Source organism: Acanthaster planci, linkage group LG08 (genome assembly GCF_054643075.1).
Source record: "Acanthaster planci isolate LZ-2023a linkage group LG08, COTS_SCS, whole genome shotgun sequence".
Taxonomy (NCBI): domain Eukaryota; kingdom Metazoa; phylum Echinodermata; class Asteroidea; order Valvatida; family Acanthasteridae; genus Acanthaster; species Acanthaster planci.
Window position 1 is genome coordinate 22,036,481 of NC_141784.1, and position 21,874 is coordinate 22,058,354.

Sequence of the window (21,874 nt, forward strand, 5' to 3'; positions counted from 1 at the left end):
TACCGCCTGGTTGAGCGATTCGGTGTTGCAAGCGGTCGGCTAAATCCATCTCAGGTCTGTAATTGAGTTGTTGTGGTGTTTGGAAGTAGCATGGAAAACTGGTTTGGCGGATTCAAAGCCACTCTGGGTTTGCGTTACAATAAAGTAAAGTCAGTCACAATTACTGATAGTTTCAGATTAGTTTTTTTGAATGGGATACTGAAAATACTAGTATAATTAATATTTAGTTCGTTCCGCTTGCATCTTCTCAGAATTACTGAAATTAGTAGACACACATCAAAAGTCTCCAATTCCACTGTCAAGAAAAACATGATTGGCTGTACCCATAACATTTTGTGTGCTCGTTTTTTAAGGTTGAAAACTACATGTAAGATGCAAACACTGTCTTGAGAGGACCTGGATTACGTGCTTCAAATAGTAGTAAGTTGAAGGGTGGTTGTGAGTCGATCGAGTCGCCGACAGCAGTGATCTGTCAAGCATTATGATATCACAAGCACCCGAACAAATTTGCTGTGTATGGAGGGAGTTGTCACAGTTTCATGCCACATTTTGACGGGTCAGCTAAGTTTGGAAAAGAACTGCTAGTGCTGTCTGTCTATTAAATCCCAGTCGTGTGAAATCTGCGGTCAGGTTGAATAAATGTTTTCATCAATAAAGGACAGAACATTTCTTAAAAGAAGATCTTATAAGAGCTTTGTAATCTGGACCTCTCGAGGATAACTCCATTAAATCGCACTTCTTTCCTAGAATCTATCCTTAAAGGATATTCCTTTTTAAAAATAAACCTCCATGTTCTGTAGTTTCTCAGAGCTTAGTTTTACCTCTTAATCAGAGATGTCATGACGTAGCTGATTGGTATCCTAATTGGTGTTAGGTTTAGAAACTGAGGTTTACTGAGTTCCTATTCGTTACATCATCCAAGTTCAGTGCACCTCTTGGTTAGCCATTTGCCCCCATAATACCCCCCTTCCCTTTTCCTGTAGGCCTATATGTGTAGGGTTTAGACTTGACGAGATTCTAGATTTCTCTGCGACTCTCTGTTCTCCAAGAATAAGTTAGGGTTTCGGTTGACCAAGTCACCATCTTTGTAACAAATATCTGACTGTATATTTTCGAGTTTTCAACACACATATTGTTACAGTGAACTGTTACCAACCTGTGAGATCTGATTAAAGCCCATATGCAACATGAATTTGATTGTAGTTTGGGGTTTCGTTAGTGCTACTTGATTTTGTTTGTGGATTTACATCCTACTTCTTAAACTTTTTAATCTCTCTCAAGTGCCATCAGGAGACTTCTTCAGGCTTTCAAGCTTTTGTACTCTTCTTGAGAATCTTTCATTACAAGAAATGTCTCACTGCTCCCTTTATCCTTATATTGGCCATTCTCTGCTGTTTCACAGAAAAATTTATGTTTCCCCGCCTGAAGATGAATGTGACGGCAAAAGAAACTTGAACTGATCTTTTGGACTAACAGTTAATGACCAGTTTGTGTTAGAGGTGGCTCAGTACATCCACCAAATCATACTGTATATGCCTTGATTCATCTAAACCAATTCGTTTTTCTATGTAAAGTACACTAAATTCAGTGAAAAGAATGCATGATCTTTTACTTTTTGCATAATGCGATGTAGTTACAGAGATATATTTGATAAATATGTCTGTCCAATGGGTCGAAGCCCTTTTAATGAATAATCTGCAAATCAGCGATAAAAGATGCGACTTAAGCCCCCCGGCAGAAACAAAAATAAAACAAAAAAAGAGTCACTTTTACTTTTCTGTGTAATGGAGTTTCCCTGCATCTTTGTACACTGTGATGGACGGCCTTTATCCCACTCTCATAATTCGTACGGAACTTTACGGAAATAATCATAGTATACTTTTTATCAAGGGTGACATATTTCGCCGAAACCATACAGTCTAATAATTTCTTCCATTTCCTGAATGTCTTTGAAGGGGGTAGGTGGAAGCTGTGTCTATAACTGGGCCAGGGGGTCGTCGCACTGCAATTTCTGGACCACGGGGGCGCCCTGAGGCGTTGACAAGAAAGGAAGGATTCGCCTCGCTATTCCAATTGGTAACTTCCGCACATGGAAAAGAAATGAGCTCTTCGGGCGTGAAAACATCATCGATCTTGCTTATCTCGACTTCCTTTGTCTCAGGCGAAAGTCTCAATTTTGAAGGATTGTGCCAAGTGTCGTTGTGTGGTATCTGGCGCTATATATAAAGGTTGGTTACACTTTTAGCTGAGCGGAAACAAGTCTTGTATTTTGTAGCAACGGAATGTGTTCATGCCGTAGTAAGATTAAGGTGTCTCTAATGGTTCGTGTGGCGATGCATTGTACTTGGTAAGCAATCACGGGATGTCAGCATTAGCCCTATTGCAGTCATTTTCGTGGTATAATTGCTTATGTACTTAAAGGGTCAGGAAACTGAGAAGTCTGATAAATTTACATTAGAAAGTTTTAGCTCATTAACAACCACCAGAATGAAGTCCGCCCTTTGATGGTAACAATGGCATAACGCTACCATATTTTTTAGTTTCCAACATAGGCAACCGTATCTTTCGCATTGTGAATCTTTCTAAACTGGTTCAAATCAAAGTGAAAAGAAATGATTTTGAAGTACCGTAATTCCTTTGTCTATTTTGTTTTCCCCATGTATCCAATTTTAACCTAGCCTTTTACGAATCCAGTTTTTCATCGGGGTAATCCGCACGGAATAAATGTTTCAGTGGAAAGGACGTCGTGTAGTCTTTAAAACGTCAAGCACATGATTCCCCAACTGTTTACTTAACACAGCGTTAGACTACGGTACGTATTTAAGAGAGCTGTACTTAAAATAACCTCAAAGTGTATAGCAGACAACGACTTGTACTCAGGCGTAATTGGGAATTGTGTTAATATTATTCACATCCTAATGAAAAGTTCCAGAGATATTTTCAAAAAACTAAGCCCCGTCCCTTTAACTTGGTGTCTAAGCCCTGGAGACCTCAGGACTTGTCACTATCACTCACTTCCAGTCCACGTAGCATTTAAGCACTAAAAAGTGCACCTCTTGTGACATGAACATCAAGTTCATAAAGTTGTACCCCCAGTTGCAACCTCCCAATAGTGCAGCTAGCTGTAGAGGAAGAAGTTACCAGATAACGGAGCCAACTCTGTCCACACTTGAGGTCGATCTTCCTTCGCCAGCTCGATATTTTTAGAGGTATCGTCTTGCCGTTCAGTGAGAGAACAACCCAAATTGAAAATTACTCGCAATCTTGCTCAAAGAAATGAAAAGGATGTGGATGTGGAAATTATTCATTTAAAGTCTCTAATCCTCCAGGGACGATAAACGGTTGTTGCATTCGCCAAACTTTCATCAGTTGCAAGGCCAACGTCTTATCCTAGATGATGCGACCTGTAAAGATTATCTCTCAAATTAATGCAGGGATTGGAATAAAAATGGTTCACATAATAGAGGGTTTGTGAACTCATTAATAATAAGGTGGGTTCATTTAATTCTGAACAGGAGTTCTGAATTAAACGAACGATGAATTTTCCTTTGATCATTTCATGTTACCAACTATGTCGCGTCAGACTAGATTTGCTTTCTCTGTATCATCGGTGACTGGAACAACTACAGTTGAAGTTGTAGCATGTACACATTGAGGCTAGCTCGCCCCTTTTACTGTAACATGCAGGCTAAAGGAACAATATCTAAATCTTCCCCGTGAAAAGTTTGAAAATAGGGAATGCTGATTCAATCAACAATTAATATGAAAATGATCTTATCATTTGCTTAATTTGGACAAATTTATTGCACGTTTTTGGGACGAATTTTTCCCAAAGTAAAGACAGGTGTGAGCAACGTTAAGTAATGGTTACCTCAGTTTAGTTTTAGTATCCACAGTATCAATCCGTCAAGGTAGAATGTAGCATTTGTAGCAACAGTTCAGCTTAGAATTTGACATTAATAGCAACAATCACTTCATTTTCAAATTTAGCATTTACGGCATTAATCGCCCAATGTTTGAATATTTAGCATTCAGGCCTACAGCATCAATCGCTTAATGTTTGAATATTCAGTATCTACAGCATGAATCGTCGAATGTCTGGATTCAGCATTTACTGCTACATTCACTTATTTGCCATTAAAGTGAGACAGATTAGTCGTTACAATACCCGTGGAGCATAAAATTGAGGTCTTAAGTCTACCAATGACTGAAGGGCTTGAAATATAGTTATGATGTTCGGGTGGTTGAACATTGGTCCAACAAGTACAAGTACGTCAGTGCTTGGAGAGCCACAGAGTGGTAGCCTTTGTCCCCAATAATTAATGCGAATGTTTGCATCATATTAAGCGATGACGTGACTTAAACTCGTTTTCCTGGTGTTAGGCATTACTTTTATTTTAGTTTTCGATATAATTTACAACATCGACACCAATCTTCGTCACCCTGTTGTGCTATTTAAAAAAGAGTGACCCGTGTCTTGACTTTTATTTTTTTCAGAGAACTATTGCAATACGTTAACACTTGACGATGCCAAACAAGTGTTTTTAGAACTCGTTAATTTAGGAGAAGATCGAGGTACAAATCTTCACTTCCTCTTTGCACTGGCGATTTTATATCAGGTTGAAACAAAGTACAAGTGCAGTGGACATTGATTAATCTGTAGCGACCTTTAGCTCCGTCGAAAGTGCAGACTCCGAAATTTCAACGAAACAAAAAAGTGACGAACGGGCCAAGTGGGAATTCATTGTAATGACAGGCAAACAGTTGCTCCACCAGTCGCTTTCATTTGTTTCGCAAAACTCTTCCCGTTTACATTTCAGCTGTTGATGTGTGTATCGTTGATCGGACTGGTATTTTTTAGGAAAATGTTTAAATCCTAAATAATTGGCAGTTCGTAATTACAATGCTAACTTGACCTTTCCTTCAATCTTAATGTGAAAAAAAATCGTCTTAGTATTTTTCTGTGGTGTAGTTCAACCAACACAAATAATCGAGAATGCTAAGTTAAAATTGTTAGCAAAGAGTGATTCTGTTGTTTGAGGGACAAATCAATACATCGTTTTCTAGTTACTCATTTACACAGCCTTGCTTCAAAACAACGAGCAAAACAACAAACATAACTATTATTTTTGCAGCATATCACAAAAGATCTCTTTTGAACATGGACTAACCTGCAATCATACGGCACGCTTCTAAATAATACTGCGCTACAGATTTTGTAACGCAACCAAAGATTATTATTACGGAAATTCAGTCCGTAACATTTGTAACAAATAGTATTTCGTTATGATTTGTTCACCTTGTCCGTTTGAGCATATACAATATTTTTGGGCGCAAGGGAACTCTGCTGAATTTCAGATATCTAATGACCCGGCGTACTGTTTTGTGATGGTTATACGAAGGTACTGTATATAATAACTAACAATTTGATGCCCCTCATTCAAGGCTGCGTTAAGAGGCACCGATCCAGCCACGTGACACCAAGTTTCCAAACAGCATTCACTGTCCTCGAATCGCACCAACGCTAGCAACTTAAACCGCCGAAGTCACTCCTGCACACACGCGATCACAATAATAGCAAGTCACGCTCAAAGATCGCCCGGATGCTCGTGCCGTACAAAGTACTGCATTGAGAGGTAACACTGCGGGGTGTTAAGACTGGTCGGCCGCAGGCGACGCCGCATCACACCGTCTGGATTATTTTTGCCATGGACAAACTGGTGATTTTTCTGTTCTTATGTCTCTGTAGTCTATCTGACGTTTAGATCGAAAACAAGGAAAGACTCGTAACAGCAGGTTCGTGGTAGTGACCATTGTGCACTTAGCAAGAGACCCTTCGTGAAAGACCTATTTCTGACCTGTGACAAAAATCATAAATATCAACTCGCTCCTCCTTGATTGACATATCCAGAGTTCAATTTTGTAGTTTTTGTTTTGTTTACTGGAAAACAACTCGGCAAAACGTCAACAAAGGTGGAGTTTTACGGATGTGCAGCGTCAAGTGGTATTACGGTATAGCTAGGGATAAATGACGTTAGAAGTGTACTTAGCACGTGAATCTCCGAGATAAAACTTTCTGGGGAAAACAAGAAACGATAATAAAAGTAAACGTCAGTTGATCTTAAGTTGGTCATCGGTCTACATTCATATTTGTAAGCAACGTTATCGGCTACTGACCCAGCAGGTAATGCATCACTGAAACGTGCGAAGGAAGTAACCAAAGTTGGTGATCACTGTGCTCAAACGATTTGGATTAACAACTAAGCCTATATGCTCTGCCCATCCACTTAAGTCTCAGTCGAGCCGACCCTGACTCTTGATAAACGTAGCTGCCACTTTGTGACTAAAAGAAACTCTGAAGGTTGCCGTGAAGTCATAATACCTGCATGGGGATAGACTCCGAGAACCAATGATCGGAGCTGCCATGTCGAAAGACAGTGAGGCCGAGAAGCGCGCCAGCAGTGCCGACGATGACAGCGGACACGAGTCGGCTAGCGATCTGTCTATTCGGACTAAGTTCACCAATTTCTTTATCGACAACATCCTCCGTCCGGACTTCGGACGATGCACTTACGAGGAGGAAGAAGAAGGAGAAGAAGATGGAGGCAAAAGAGACGATAATAACGAGATTAAGCAAACCAAAACTACTGGGAAAGTGAGGAAAGGAGAAGTAGTGAACGAGAAGGGATTGAAACAAGATCAGTGGCCAGCCTGGGTTTATTGTACTCGGTACTCAGATAGACCATCTTCTGGTAAGAGTCTTACTGTTTGAATGATCAATTATACAATACATCCTATGAGCAATTTACGAAAGTCACAAATAAATTAAATTCAGTTGGACATTAAATTTTAAGCTGAGAGGAATTTCCATTTATTATTGCAGTGGTGGACAAAGATGTGTAAAGCCGTGTTTGTCTGCTAAAATCATTAATACATGCATGCTAAAGAGATACCAAGATATAATGCCTTTTTTGAACTGTAGTTCGTCTTTCCCTGTATTACATAGAATTGCAGTGAATTAGCAAAGCAGATACGCGTTCTGTTACAAGACAAAGTTTCTCCATTGATTTTTTTAACTTTATATTCTTCGAGTCGTTGAATTTCATTCGCGTGCTTTTTCGTAAACCTTACGAAGACATCATGCGCTACAAACAAATACAAATAAAATGACGTACAATTCATAATTATATTTTTTGGAATTGAAATGATTTGAAATTACTATACGTAGCTGAAATCTTTCTTTCGTCATTATCAAATTGACGAAATGATCCAGGGCTTCTGACTGGATGTTTTCGGTTGTGAATATCCCAGCATCCTAGGTCTCAGGCTTGTCTTGGCGTTGTGCGGAAACACAAATCACACGAGGTCGTTTCCAAAACGTTCCATGTTTCAATCTTTCATAGAGAAACCTCTTTTGTCGATCGGCACGTTATAAGAAAATTCTCGTGAAGGGGTTTAAATAAAACCTGATAGTACAATACTGTACCGATAAAGCGACAGATGTTCAATTATACCCCGATTGCAGACTTCAAGGGACGATTTTCATACATTTATTGAACTTTGTGAACTCTGCTCTCTTTTGTGCTGTTTGATCAGGGCATTATCTAGATTTTTCTATTCGTGAGTTTTTATCTTCAGTGCTATTACAAAATTTGTCCTGATTTCATGCAAATAATCACTCAAAAATATTCTCGCTTGGTAGGACCAAGTGTAATTATGTAATTCTACACAATTATTTGGCTAGATTGGCGACACCCATCCTACCCCCCCCCAAAAAAAAAGAAATAAAAATCTGGTCGTACGTTGTGCAGCGTAATTGGATTTCCTCTTGTGGACTTTCAGCTACTCAATCCGAAATAAGGTCATCGAATTAAAAACACAAAGGATTGTTTAACTTTAAGCAGCATCAGTTACAAAACCCTATTGTAGACAGCAATACAGTCTTGAAATGATCTTTGTTGAATACCATCACCTGTTTCATAGAATTATTGCCTCCACGATTATTAGTCATTTTTATAGTCATCAAACCCTAATAACATTTGTTTAATTTGACTTCACGAAATTTCCTTTCTTAGAAATACACGTTTGCCTCCGCCGTAGATTCCGTATCTGTGACGTGGGAGCATCTCGGCAAGACGCCAGCATCGTTTGTCGGGGCAAAAAGCATGTGGTCAGTTTGTCGAGCCCCAAAGTTTCATTGCTGCAGTATCATTGTTGCAGTATCATTGTATCTCTGACACAAAAAATAAATTGCAAATATGTGACGTTAGGCTTTTTAGAATCACATGCAGTCCATTATTCATTTCGGAATAACATTCCCAATGACCATCATTGTTTTATTTGTCAGGTGTGTTGCGCCAAACGTATTTTTCATCCAATGGAAGTTTAAATTTAGCTATTTGTCTAATAATTATTGTGCTTCCAAGTTCGGATCTAGCGAGAATTTCAGAAACCTACAAGAGTGTGGGCTTAGCACTAAGATGAACTAGCAGCAAACGTTAAACTTCGACGTAACAACGAATTTCAACGGACTGGAAATTAAGCCCCATGCTGTCTCACTTCATGTCGATGTATTCTCATGCTATCCAGTCGATTTGTAGATTTTTCTTTTTGGGGGGGGTGTAGGTTACTTCGTAGCAATCTAGCATTTTCTTGTGTAGTCTTTTGCTTTAAAAACAAAGCTAAATATAACGTAAAACAGTTTCTTGATATTAAGAATTGTGAATCACCAGATTTTGTCTTAAGACTCGGTTACCCAATTAAGCCTCAATTGTGAATCACCAGATTTTGTCTTAAGACTGGGTTACCCAATTAAGCCTCGATTTTTTACAATACAGTTTCTATCCGTTTCGTCAATGTTGACTTAGGTATTGGTAGATATTTTTTATCAGAACAAATACAACCAGCTGCCATTTGCCTTGTCATTTGCCTTTGCCGTCTAGAACTCACCAATTCCTCACAAAATGTCCTGGGCTTATTTGAAATCATCAATAATGTCTTAGTAATGTCTTAATAGAAATTACGCACTGTAGTTATCGTCAGGACATGTGAATGTTTGCTATTTTAAAAATCAGCAACTGTACAACAATCAACATTACCATATTTCCTAGAGGGACTAGAACAAGGTACAGAACAATTATCAAATTTAAAAGGGCTTCTCTTGCAAAACCACTTTTTCATCCTGCTAAGGATTTCACAGCCATCTGAATTCCCTGACTAGTTTAGTCAATGATTGGCAAACTAAACTTGGTGCACAAACTGTTTCCTGCAATCAACAGCAACATCGTTCCTTGAATCAGAAACAATTAGCCCTGTGCATTGACGTGCCGTGTCTAACCCTCTTGGCACTGCGTCGGTCAGATTGTAGCGATACTGGGACGCAGTTTGTAGTTCGCGGAAAGGACTATTTCCGCGACATTAAATGTTTCTCAGGAAAAAGTTTTAAGACCGCGACATTAGCTTTATACTCTTAGTCTGCGACTTAAATTGGAACGAAGGTCTGACCCTTAATTGAAATTGGCAAATAGACCGAGGTTTGGTGAAGTGAATAGTTCATTGGAAGTTCGGATCTTTATACATTGTTGGTTTTCCCTTCGATTTACATTACTAACGTACGTTTTGGCCTTTTATACCTTCCCTATAATTTCTTGAAGTGAATATTGCAATCATAAACAATTTACTCTCAAAAAATCCTGAAAACTTGTGTTCCGTAACATATGTTAAGTACTTCTTTTATCATAATACAGTTTAGGCCTTTTGGAAAAGAACTATCTTATTCTTGCATAATAAGTTAGGCCTATTTGTCTCTGCAATGATTTCTTTCTGTACACGTGTGACGAATACCGACACAGTTCAGTGAACAAGAGACTGGAATGCATTCTGCTGACTCACTATTGTTCACCGTCTTTAAAGATGCTAAAGATAATAATTTTGCTAAAACTCAGTATAAGAATCACCGCCAAATTGCTAAACATCAAATGAACACGAATGACGATTCATGCGCCTGAATCAGATTGCGCCTTCGTAATTTCGAACTCAATTTCATTGCTGCTTTAGGGTGTCGGTCACTTTCAAAATTTTCCATGCCAGCCCATTTTGCTTGACTTTATAGCGCAGAATGATACGTTCAAGCAACTTTCCTGTAATACTACAAAGATAGATGACTACCCGGCATTATTAATGTCTCGCTCATATTAAACAAACTAGTTAAGTCTCTTTTTAACCACGCGGTAACACTTGAGAGAGTGTCTCATCAATTCTCCGGCCGAGGCGTTAGTACAGAAGTGTGACCATCATGAAACCATCTGTGACTCCTTAGTAAAGTCATTTGGAAACAGTTGACATTATTATTCGTTATGGGGGGATGAAGTAGGCAATTACTGCCCGTGATAGTTACGCTACGTGACGCACTGGACCGAAGCGGCGAAAAGACTCGACCGAATCTACTCGGTGAAGATCCGGCATCTAATGCATATAGTCCGCCAAAAACCAGAACGCTCCAGTGAAAGAGTCAATATATTGCGCATCATTACCCCGTTGATTTAGCCGTGATAGAGCCCGTTCGAGTCTATTAGTTATGGACAGATGTCTATGGAGTTAATATTGCCTGTGTGTGTTGTTACAGTTCAGGTACCGGTGTATGATAATGATAATAACGGGCACTGTTTATGATACCGTTCGGTGAGAAGGGACCCTTCCTTCGCACTGGGGCAGCGAGCGGGAAAGACACGGGGTATTGGGTCTCAATCCCCGGCGTATTGGCTGGCCGTGTTAACCACGCGGACCGTGCGGGGAATTGATGATATTTATGGCTGTTGCCATCTTCGTTATAATTACAATGTGATTATTGCTCTCTCCATCTTACATGATGAAGTTAACAATCTTCATGCTGACGAGTAACTGGTTCAGCCTGGAGGGACAAACATACATTAGTATATGCGAAAACTAAGACATTATATTTCATTCAGAACTGAATTCCGAAGTAGTAATTGCTTTATAAATAGGGCCTACAGCATTGCGGACAACGACGGCAGCTAGACCTACTTCCCCTGATGTTTTTCCCAGTTTGTGTTTGACGTTTAAATAAACGCTCATTGAATTTGAATGAAATAACGTAGAGCATAAATACAAAATAAACAGAGAAATAGTAAGACTGTCAGCAACCGTTTAAAGAAAATTGCTGTTTCTCTCATTTCTAACTCTATTTTATGTAGCATTGTCTTTATAATTCAGTAGATATACCTTCAGGCTTATTTGAATGAAACCAGTAAATTATTTTGTAAATAAATCTTTAGATTGATCAGTAATTGTAATGGTTGACCCTTCTAAAACTATATGTGAAGTTGTAATGCATAGCTTTGACATATTTTATCAGGCCATGGACTTGCTGACGTAAATTAGATTAAGACGATAAGCATATAACAGTTGATTGTTACCATATGCAAGAGGCTACAACACGCTTCCTTGGGCGTTCTTGTCAATAATCATCGCACATACGAAATGTTGAAGTCGTTGCTCAGATCAAAGAACAAGCACACTGCACTTATGGTAATTTTGAAGCCGCGGTGACCCAATGATCCATTGTAAATGTTTTCCATGCCGAATAAATAGAGACTTCACAGCGAGCCGCTTCTTAATTTGCATTTTAATTGCTAACATCCATCAAATGGAGAGATTTGCAACCAGGCATCTGCAGAAAGGAGGTAATCAGGCAGTTATCACTCATAAAGATTCACATAAGAAGGGACAGTGACATCTTAAGATTTTAGTTTTCCGTGTTTTTTGGATCAGTGCTGGAACTCCGAGTTTTCGTTGTGCTTTCTCTAAAGTCTGCAAGAGGCTTGTGATACAGTCATGGATTTGAATTTTTTGTCTGACCTTTAGACAACTGCATTACCCATTTCAAGTGACCTTATGGGGATAAGTGCTGCAAACCTAAGAAAGATTTCACAGTATAACAATGTTCACGGTACACTAATAAGATTTTAAAATAATAGTTCGTAAAACAGAGGGAGGGCGTGCCGACAGATGAGCGGACCCTTATTTTCAGATTGTTTTCCTATTTACAGTTACACTTATGTGTCTCATAGTTTATACATCATAAACATAATCTTCTATAAATAATCCATAAGTAACCTTTATTGGCTGCTTGCGGGATAAAAACCAGAGGTCAAAACTTCCTTCAGGAGAAATTGCTCTTGAAAACTCTACAATAATGTTTCATTAAAAATACAGAAGTACCTGTCATGTGTTGGTATGCAGATGGCTAATCGTTGCCATAGCTAGCTTTGTGTACAGAACCTTTCACCACCATGAATCCCTTCGCGCAGCGGAGTATTAATTTAAGGACTATTTTCTTACTAATACGGGTGATTCACAACAGTGCGCCCAATCGACCCAAACAGTCGGCCCAATGCGCATTTGGAAAAGGTCGACAGATCTTGCACATTCTGATCGGTGAACGCGTTGCAAACTCTTGGAGGCGTACTATTGTGAAACTCCCGTATTCATTGCCCCGTTCAAACGTACGAAAGTAAATGTCTTACTCAGCCGCACTACGCTGTAAAACTGGCAGTTAGAGTTTAAGCACTTTTTGTACAGACGCACTTTTACCACGTTTAACCCAAGACGCGTTTAGATATTTACATCGAAATACGTTCGGGAATATGTTCAAACGCTAATTGCTTTTCTGTGGTACACATTTAATTTTGTTAAACCGCCCAACATTTAAAGACGATCTTCAACACATTTCATTGTAAGCTGAGAACAGAAGTTTTTAGAGAAAAAAGTTTAAACGCGTAGTTTATCGTGGGGTTGTGATTGCCAACCTGCCTTCTCTGTTATATCAATGCCATGGTGTCTATCAAGTTGGAGAGCGTCGTACAACCTTTAGATAAGTGTATATCTCGAGGTGAAAATTCTTCCGATCGCAGTCGATCCCGATCTTTAATATGAACGTTCACTCATGAACTCACTTTGCTGTAACGGTAATCTTAGAAATATTAAGATACAAAACCTGCCGTTTTAATTGTTTGGAGTTAGTAAACTTAGCAAATAATAATTAATGTCGCTTTATATGACTACATTAATCGCTCTAATAACAAGGGGAAGATTTGTTGTTTGGTTCGTCAAAAATAAAGATGGGAATTACCAGGTAAGCAAACTTAAGTCTTAATTTGGTTTTGACCAGTTAGTTACCGTTAGGTTGCAGCATTACTGTTTGGATGTTAACAAGCACTGCACATACCCCGCTTCTAACAAAGCGTCGATTAGAGGGGAGACGCCAGTCGAACCTCAAAGCTGTAACAGCCTTACTGAACGTAGGTTTTAAAACTATGTACATCAAATGTAGGCTAATTTTATGATTATTTCTTATGAGAGGTTCCTACTTCTTTCTTCTTCTCACCAACTTAAGCGAGCCCGTTGTTACCGTCTGAGGGCACAATATTTGTACCGGGATTATTATCCTGTATATCAGAGGATCAACCAACTTGGCTAGCATTCATCCACTTTTTTCTGGGCGCTTTGCTTGTTACAGGTCAACATGCTGATTTTTTTAGGGGCATAGTGCCGTAATTGTGTTTATTCCAGCCTCTGTCAAGTTCAATAATGTATCTTGTATGCAAATACACACGTTTCCTGCTACATAAATAATGTCTGATTGATCGTAGGAATTGAGAACTTTTCTTTATTTTTCTCCCATTCTTTTCTTGGGCACGCGATTTCTCAACGTCAAACCATGCATTCAAGAGCACATCGGGGCCCATCATATCCTTTTAAATATTTGACGACTCGACGAAGTCTGTCATGATATAGAGTAGGCCTATCCATCACCTACTGTCGTTAACTTGATGTTTTTGACAACATAGTGCACCACAAAGAATGAGAGGTGTCACGACGAGGGGTCTAGCGGTCGGCCCGGCTGGCCCCATGTCAGGCCCGCGGTTCAAGGTACCGTGCTTTTCCACCGTCGCGCTCTAACTCGCTGTCCAAACCGCCACTGCTTAGCAAGCGGCCAGGGTTGAAAGCGATCACTTCGCCAACCAGTGAGCTAGCACACGCCTCAATAAATCACACATCCAGTATATAAGACCCGAGCGTGTTGTACTGATTTATTCATACTGCCCGACGCTAACTCTGTGTGCTTGATTTGGAGGCTGAAAAGGGCGGGACTAGTTAGGAGAACGCAATATGAGTCATCCCAATATGAGGGCGCGAGATTTCTGTTTCCCCCTCTTGTTAATGTTGTTTTTTGTCTGAGAAACGTTATTGCTTTCATTCTTGATTTGAGGACATGGATTACTTTCATTCGTACAGGGTTTTTAATTAGGTCTTCCAATGCAGTTTGTCAGACAATGGAGGAAATATTCCTTGTGGGTTCAACTCACAGTTAAGGAAGGAGGTAGAAAGGAATCGTGGGGATTGGACGGTCATTTCAGAATAGATCAACTTAACTACCATGATTGGTAACCGTATTCTGTACCTCGGTTATTGTTTGATTTTAGTGAAAAGATAATGAAATAAGAAAACGGGATGTCAAAATGTTCAAATTGTGTCAGTACTTATTCATTTGAAAGTTGGTTTAAATTGACCGATATGATTGTCAATTCGCCAGTTAGTGTTCCTTACTATTGCTATAATACCAATTTTTCAATTTTAAATAGAACAGGGTTTTAAGGCTTTCAGTTTCAGAACAAAACCCCAATGTTTTTAAGATTAAATCAACTTTAGATGAGTTGATGGGATGACTTAGAATAAGTGACTTAACTCTGCATTGGAAAATGTGAGTCTCTTTTGTAGGTATTTGTTTATTACATTTTAATACATTTAGGTGCATACATTTAGAATAGTTTGATTTAAACGTGTGAATAGTTCGCACAAAACTCCAGTTACATCATAATAATATTGTGTGTATATATATAATGCGTACTGGTGCTCACCATCTACACTCCAAAGACCCTCTTAGCTCATTAGAAAGTATTCAGTTCGATGCCTTTCTGGGTACAAACGGCGAATCAAGCACAACAAACATCTCTTCCCTCCCTAGTACCTATTTTGTATTCCTTGGTGGAAGGATACATCGCTGGTCCACATTTGCAGCTTTTACGCGAGAAGCACACCATGACAACTAACTGCTTAAATTTTTGCCTTCTTGTCAGATGGCAAGTCATGAAACAAAAGTGCGTCTGTCCCTGCTGGCTTCACTAGGGACGTGAGCCCCAAGATCCATAGCTTGAATCGATGGGAGCAACAGCTGTCTGGGTGGGCCGCAATGACCCTAGCTTTGCCCCCTTGCCCGCCCGGTCACCCTCCCCGAACCACTTTACAGCTTCCTCGGTAGCAGGCGGTGTAGACCCCTTGGAGCCCCCCAAGCCAGCCACGCAGTACCGGTACGTGTACTGACTACGCGCTGAGCAACGTTGTAATCACATTATTGCCTTGTGGTGCTGCAGCCTATCGCAGGCTTCAAGCGACAATCAACCGGCTTTACCAGTTCAATTCCTTGACTTCCATCCTCAAGTGCAACTCCTCGATGATATTTTTAGGGTGGTCCACACGAAACACGGTCGCTACACTGACAAGAACCGCCGCAGGATGATTCTGTCCCTCGTGTTTTTGAAGTCCTGCCGGTGGAAATTGCCTGGGATATGAAAAACCTCCCCGAGTAATCAGAATGCTGTTATTATCCTGGGTCTGACATGCCGCTGGGATATGGGGAAGAAGGTAAGGGAATCTCCCGGGTCTCTCATCACAGTTCATGCTTCGATGACAATGACACAGCTGCATGCCCAGGCTTATTATTGCAAGAGGATGCATAGTGACATATAACATCATAGCACTTATTTCTTGCGGCACCACTTTTTTCTCTCTTGATCTTACAAACTTTAAAACTTAAATTTTAAAAGGCTGGATTTTTACTGCTTGGCGATTCACTCACAAGCCCTAATGGGGTTATTCTGTCCGCGCAAAGACAGGGGTATTACTGTCACCATGAGTCCATGATTGATTTGGCCAACACCGGTTCCTGAGAATGTTTTCACACAAAGAAATGCAAGCATGAATAACAGGCAGGGGAGAGGAACAACCCCCAGTCATTTTTCCAACTTCTTTGCGTGCGTAATTATGCGTCAATGGTTGATTCCGGCTTTTTTGTCGTTTTCCTTGTCCCAACTGATTATTTTTGGTCAATCATGTTCAAACGATGCTCATGGTTTGACATATTTGTGCTGATCTTTTTGGGGTGTAAATGCTTAGGAATAGAGGCAAGCTGAATGCTAAGGGCTGTCATTTGTGTGATACATTGTCATTATTTGCCCGACATAAGTTCTGCGAGTTAGACACAATACCTTCTAGGAACTAGAACTGTATAATATTCAAGGTAAGAAACAAGCGATGATAAACCTCTTTCCTATGTTCTCTGTTGGGAGATGTTTCTAAAACCCCTTCCAGTTGATGTTGATAAGTCGCGCAGAGGTCAACATTTTTGTAGATATCTGTTCAAATGACTCGACACCATGCAGAAGCAGGGAAGAGAATTACGACAATGTGCTTGTTGTTTGACAGTGTTGAATGTTTAATAATAATCATCACCCACAGAAGAGTTTTGTTTGCCGTCACGGGCCAACACCAGACAGCTAAAATACTTAAAGGTTTAGTATTGCGACACTACCCATAATAATAACGCGAACCAAGGTTATGCAGGCACAGTTCAAACTCAGAGAATGGGAAAGAAGAAATTCTGCAGTCGATGTCCGATCTTGAACTCCCAGCAGGACCAACAGCGTTGGATCCAAGGGCAGTGGCAAACTGGAGACCCCATGGGACCACTTTAACGGGTCCGCTTTAGGACGGGTCTGTCGAGTAGAGTCTCGATTGTACATGTACCACAGGCGTCTATTCCGCCTGTTCACCTGCCGATGGATGCCTAGTGGATCCGTAGATGTGAAGGAAAAACACCAGGAATTTTCATTGGGAATGCGGGTGTGCAAGTATCGTCTTCTTGTGGAACTTTGTGGCGATGCTATTTACTTTCCAAACACAAAAGCGTATGCTTTCTAGACATCTTTATTTAGATAAGGAAAACAGCTGCTTGTTGAAAGACAAAACATAAGACACAACTATATCGGTTAGGACATATAGACCTGATTTTGTATTTCTAATAATGATACTGTGGAGACTGTCGATCTGTACCAGTATGGGTGGGTGTGTCTGTGTGTGTGTGGGGGGGGTGTTATCCTATCCATTATTATTTCGTCGACATTTTATAACTAACATATCGAGTAATTAATGTAACCCCGGTGTCTGGTATCTTTCATCTATAACTTCGGCTTCACTTTTTTGCCTTATGAATGATTGTCCCGTGAATCGAATTAGAGTATCTCGCTTTTTTCTCCAATGGACATACAGAAGTTGTACAAGGTTTATCATTAAGTTCATGGACACGGCTTTTAAACATTTTGTGAAATTAAGTTCAATATTTCTACCAAGGCCATTAAATAACACAGCCCTCTTGTAAAAAAAAACTCCTTGTTTAGTCCGTGGCGTGAACCAGTAAATAAAGCAAAAAACTAAAGAAACGCACCGTGTGTTTTCTTTTTGCCCCGTCACAGTGTTTTTGTCATGCCAAGTCCGAAGGAGCTTTTCATTTTGAATTCTTATGCGCAATCCAACGTAACGTTTAGGACGTCCTCGCTATGTGCATGTTTTTCAAAAACAGGATGGCGTAAAATGTTACGTCCTTTTTGGACAGTGTGTAAGGAAGAGAACCTGTTGAAAATCACGACGTGTATTACAACATGTTTTCCTCTCATGAAATGAAACTGTATATTTTAAATTCAAATTCAACAGGATTTACAAGTTCGAAGTTAAAACCCGGGCTCGCTGAAATCCATCCGAGTAGCTTTTCTGCATTTTCCTCCACGGACGCTTCATGCTTTCTTGTAACCTTCTTTGCAGGACCACGAACTCGGAAGATCAAAGCTCGTACATCAATCGCTGATGGAGCCGCCTCGAGGCGGGACGAGAAGCGCCCCCGCACGGCTTTCAGTGCACAACAGCTTCAGCGGCTCAAGCACGAGTTTCAGCAGAGTAACTATCTGACAGAAGAGCGCCGTCGCGGATTGGCGGCAGAGCTCCGTCTGAATGAGTCGCAAATCAAGATCTGGTTTCAGAATAAGCGAGCTAAGATCAAGAAAGCTAACGGGATGCGTAATTCGTTAGCTCTGCAACTGATGAAACAGGGGTTGTACAACCACTCCACTGTTGCTGTTGTAGCGGTCGAAAGTGAAGACAAGTCCAAGTCTACAATGGAGAAGGCCACCAGTTTATCAACGTCGTAATTTGAGCCACAATATATCAAGACCAGTCTTAAAATGGAAAATGATATTGGCTTAAAAGCCAATCTGAACTTAAGGACATTATCCTTTTTCCGACAGCAAAACTTTGAAACACAACTTGCATTATATTTACATAGGATCGTGGTGTAGGAAAATGTTTAGGCTTGAAAGCAAAGTTTTCTTGTCACATCATTCCACTCACATTTCGCTCATATTTCTGAATGTCATCAGGCATTACACGGATCACAACTCACAACCGTCCGGAGTAGATTCCTTCAAGATAACGTCCCAGATAAACGGATTACTTGGACCTGTGTTGTGATCTTGATCGTCGGTCTCGGAAATTGAGTAAAGCCTGTTACATGGCATGATGTCCTTACTGACAAACGAGCTCCAGTAATCAATCTTTCGTTTTCGAGATATCCTTAAGCCTAGATTTGTTTCTACTGCATGTAATTACATACCGGTACAAGGTGTGATATATGGCATGTCGGTGCTAATCCTGGAGAGGTATATTGGAAGGCTGCCCCCAACGTTTGTATTATTATGATGATGCTCAGTCAACGGCTCAAAAGAGGGCGCTACAGCTTCCATTTTGTGCAGAGAGATTATGGCACATTATGTACATGTTGCGCCCTGGCTCAGAGAGCAGAAGTTGTCTTCGCTTTTATTGAAGTAAGCGTATACGGTTGATGGTGCTTTGTCGTTCCGGCAACCACTAAATGCGTGGATGGCATGGAGATTGTGCCAACAATCTTTTTGTGATAAATTGTACATAAAAGGTAAATTATATCATATTGCATGGATTATCACTGACGTAGACGTGTCGTCATGCTCGTAAGAGCAGACCTTATAAGTATCATTAGTAAATACCTTGAATTATAGTCGCTGATTAAGTTTGCCTTCCTTTTGCACAATCATAATTAAACATGCGTCGTCTCTCATAGAGGTGTTATTGAAGACAGTAGACTCTCTACAGTCATCTTCACCAGTAGTTGAGGAACCATCGATTTCTTTTGCTTACTTATTCAAAAGTTCCTTTAACACTTCCAATATGTACAGAAATATTAATTCAACAGATAGATATTTCGAGAAGCTGTTGTCAAAGTTTTGATCCGCGCATATTGTTAACATACATTCATTGAAAATTAATTATTAGGTTATTATTTTGGACGTATATGACTTGTATGGGAAAATAACGGACCAAAAAGTACATGTATATGTAAATGTCTAAATTAAAATGAAAAATGACCTCTTCAAGTCTTTGTATTTTAAGAGCAAAGATTTCTTGTTTCCTTAACTCAAAACGTAAACTCCCGTCATTCGCGTAAACGGAACGTATTATGTTAACGAACGTGTTATCTTGAAACGTTGACGCTATTATTTTGAGAGGACACAATTCCTTGGATTTTTCAAAACTGGACTCGATTTTTGGAGCTCGACCAAGATACCCTGCTCAATGACTTTTGCTGCACCCGAATCTGTTTCCAAGAGCTAGGTCTTGGTCTTCACTCGTTGGAAATATCAGGGGACACGCTGACAGTCTGTAGACGAAGCTGTTGCTCTAGAAGCTTATTGCGTACACTACCTTTAATAGGGTATTGTAAGTTCTTGAGACTATCAGTGCGTCAACTTATAACAGCCAAGATTTCTGCACATATGTAATTATTCAGTACTTCGAGTGACACGACACTGATTGGGAAGTGTTTGACCGCTTTCGGGCGAGGTCTGGTCTGTGTTTATAACCTGTGTTGCGTATGTGCCGTTGAGGGCGTAGTCACGGTGCTTTGCGTTATTGTTTAGTCATGGTTCAGTCAAGTATAATGTAGATGCATGTAGTTGTAACCCACAGTCTTAACCCTAACCTACAAAATACAGGCCCGATATTCACTAACAGTCAGGCGGACATGGTGGAATTGCCAAGTGCTAACGTCAGTCAATTCCTGGTAGCCATTAACCTGTGATTGTTCGCTAATATCATGTCCATGTTTATCTTTCGTGAGGGAAATAAACATACATATAAAATCTGTTTCATAAACAGATATTGTGTAACTACAATCATTCCTTATTGCAACCGGAAATATATACGTTGGATTGCTCACAACGTTGTTTTCATTGGATTTTGTGTTGTAATGGATGCTTGTCCATCGAATATAGAATGTTTAGTGTTTATAAAACAGTCAAACATTGCTTCAGAATTATTAAATGAAAAAGGATTGCAAGGTTTATACAAATTGTCTAATTGCTAAAATGGATGTCAATAAAACATGTACAAAATAAGTGTGAAACGAAAAGTCACTTTGTCATGCTTTGTGCTTTGAATGAACTTTCAATGCTTTGAATGTCACATTTCCACTGGAACAGCCCTCTTCAGGCAAATATCACGCAACGATTACCTTTTTTCAGCTATTCTTTTTTTTTCTCTCACTCAAATCCTAAATGTACGCATGATCCAGCCCGCACGTGATCGAACGCTTGTTGTTACGTCATATACGTTTCTTTCTCTCTTGATTTGAACCCCCCCCCGCGTAGTAAACCAGGAAAATCATTTTCCATCATCGTGAGTAAACCATAGTATACAGTATGGAAAATGTAAATGACTTAGCGCAAGAAAGATCTGAAAGGAAAACTGCATTCACCTACTGCGTTGACACACAATTAGGTGTGACTTCAAGGATTTCTGAGGCAACTTATACCGACTGAATCCCTTAAGATTTTTTTCTTCAACGAGGTCGAACGAAATAGGCCCGGAATGAAACGAACATCCCAGGCGCTACGTGAGATTGTGAAAATGCGGGCATTGTGGCGGCCCCTTGGTAGGGTAAATTGGAATTCCTTGTAGGTGGTTTTGGTTTGACTTCTGAAACGGCCACCATGCTGAGGGCTGTGATGAAAAAAAAGGTCGTCGGTAGCTTTGGTTGATCAGATGGTAGATTCATTTTAAAGCTACAAGTATTAAACTAAACGTAACTTACCATAACATATAATAATAGGAAAATACCGTATTATTATGTTATATTCTCAGGTGTTGGCATTTTTAGCGAAATTATACTTTTAGTGAAATTTACTGTTTTTGTACACTACGTGTTTTTATGAATTACTTTGGGAATCTGCAGCCCCCGACTGTGCGGCCTAATATTAATTTCATATTCCATGAATTCCCTAATGTACGATAATTTATTGATTGAAAATCAATTTTGTGATGACTATATATGAGGAGTATAATCAGAACTATAATTTGCATCATGAATAAACAGTTTTGTCATGTCTCCTTCGAATCTCACAAATGAGGCACTCATCACCAATCTCTTTCCATTGGTTAAATATCACTAACTAGATTGATGGAGTCTTTGTCAACCAGTGCTGCGTCAACATCTTGTTTTCCTTTAGCAACATCTGCCATCCTTGATAAAAGACAACTGGCAGCTGGAACAAGGAGAAGCTCATTTTTAGTTTTTATACATAGGGTAATTGTTAGGAGCCTTCAATGAGCATTGGAGTATGCCCGCTTCTTTTGAAAGAAAAATGTTCAGGATGCC

The 21,874-nt window shown here is 39.9% G+C and overlaps 1 protein-coding gene across 1 annotated transcript; it reads left to right on the forward strand.

Annotated features, from left to right (window-relative positions):
- The first annotated feature begins 5,515 nt into the window (after window positions 1–5,515).
- LOC110975037 (homeobox protein engrailed-1a-like) lies at window positions 5,516–20,629 on the forward strand. Its single transcript, XM_022227131.2, has 2 exons — window positions 5,516–6,752; window positions 17,956–20,629. Exons 1-2 carry the CDS (start codon window positions 6,410–6,412, stop codon window positions 18,336–18,338), a joined length of 726 nt encoding a protein of 241 aa, XP_022082823.1. The 5' UTR covers window positions 5,516–6,409; the 3' UTR covers window positions 18,339–20,629.
- The last annotated feature ends 1,245 nt before the right edge of the window (window positions 20,630–21,874 follow it).

Bases quoted from the DNA above. Each gene is read 5' to 3' on its own strand.
- LOC110975037 (XM_022227131.2), top strand. From the start codon at position 6,410: ATGATCGGAGCTGCCATGTCGAAAGACAGTGAGGCCGAGAAGCGCGCC. The intron at 6,753-17,955 runs GTAAGAGTCTTA...CCTTCTTTGCAG, and splicing joins CTCAGATAGACCATCTTCTG to GACCACGAACTCGGAAGATC.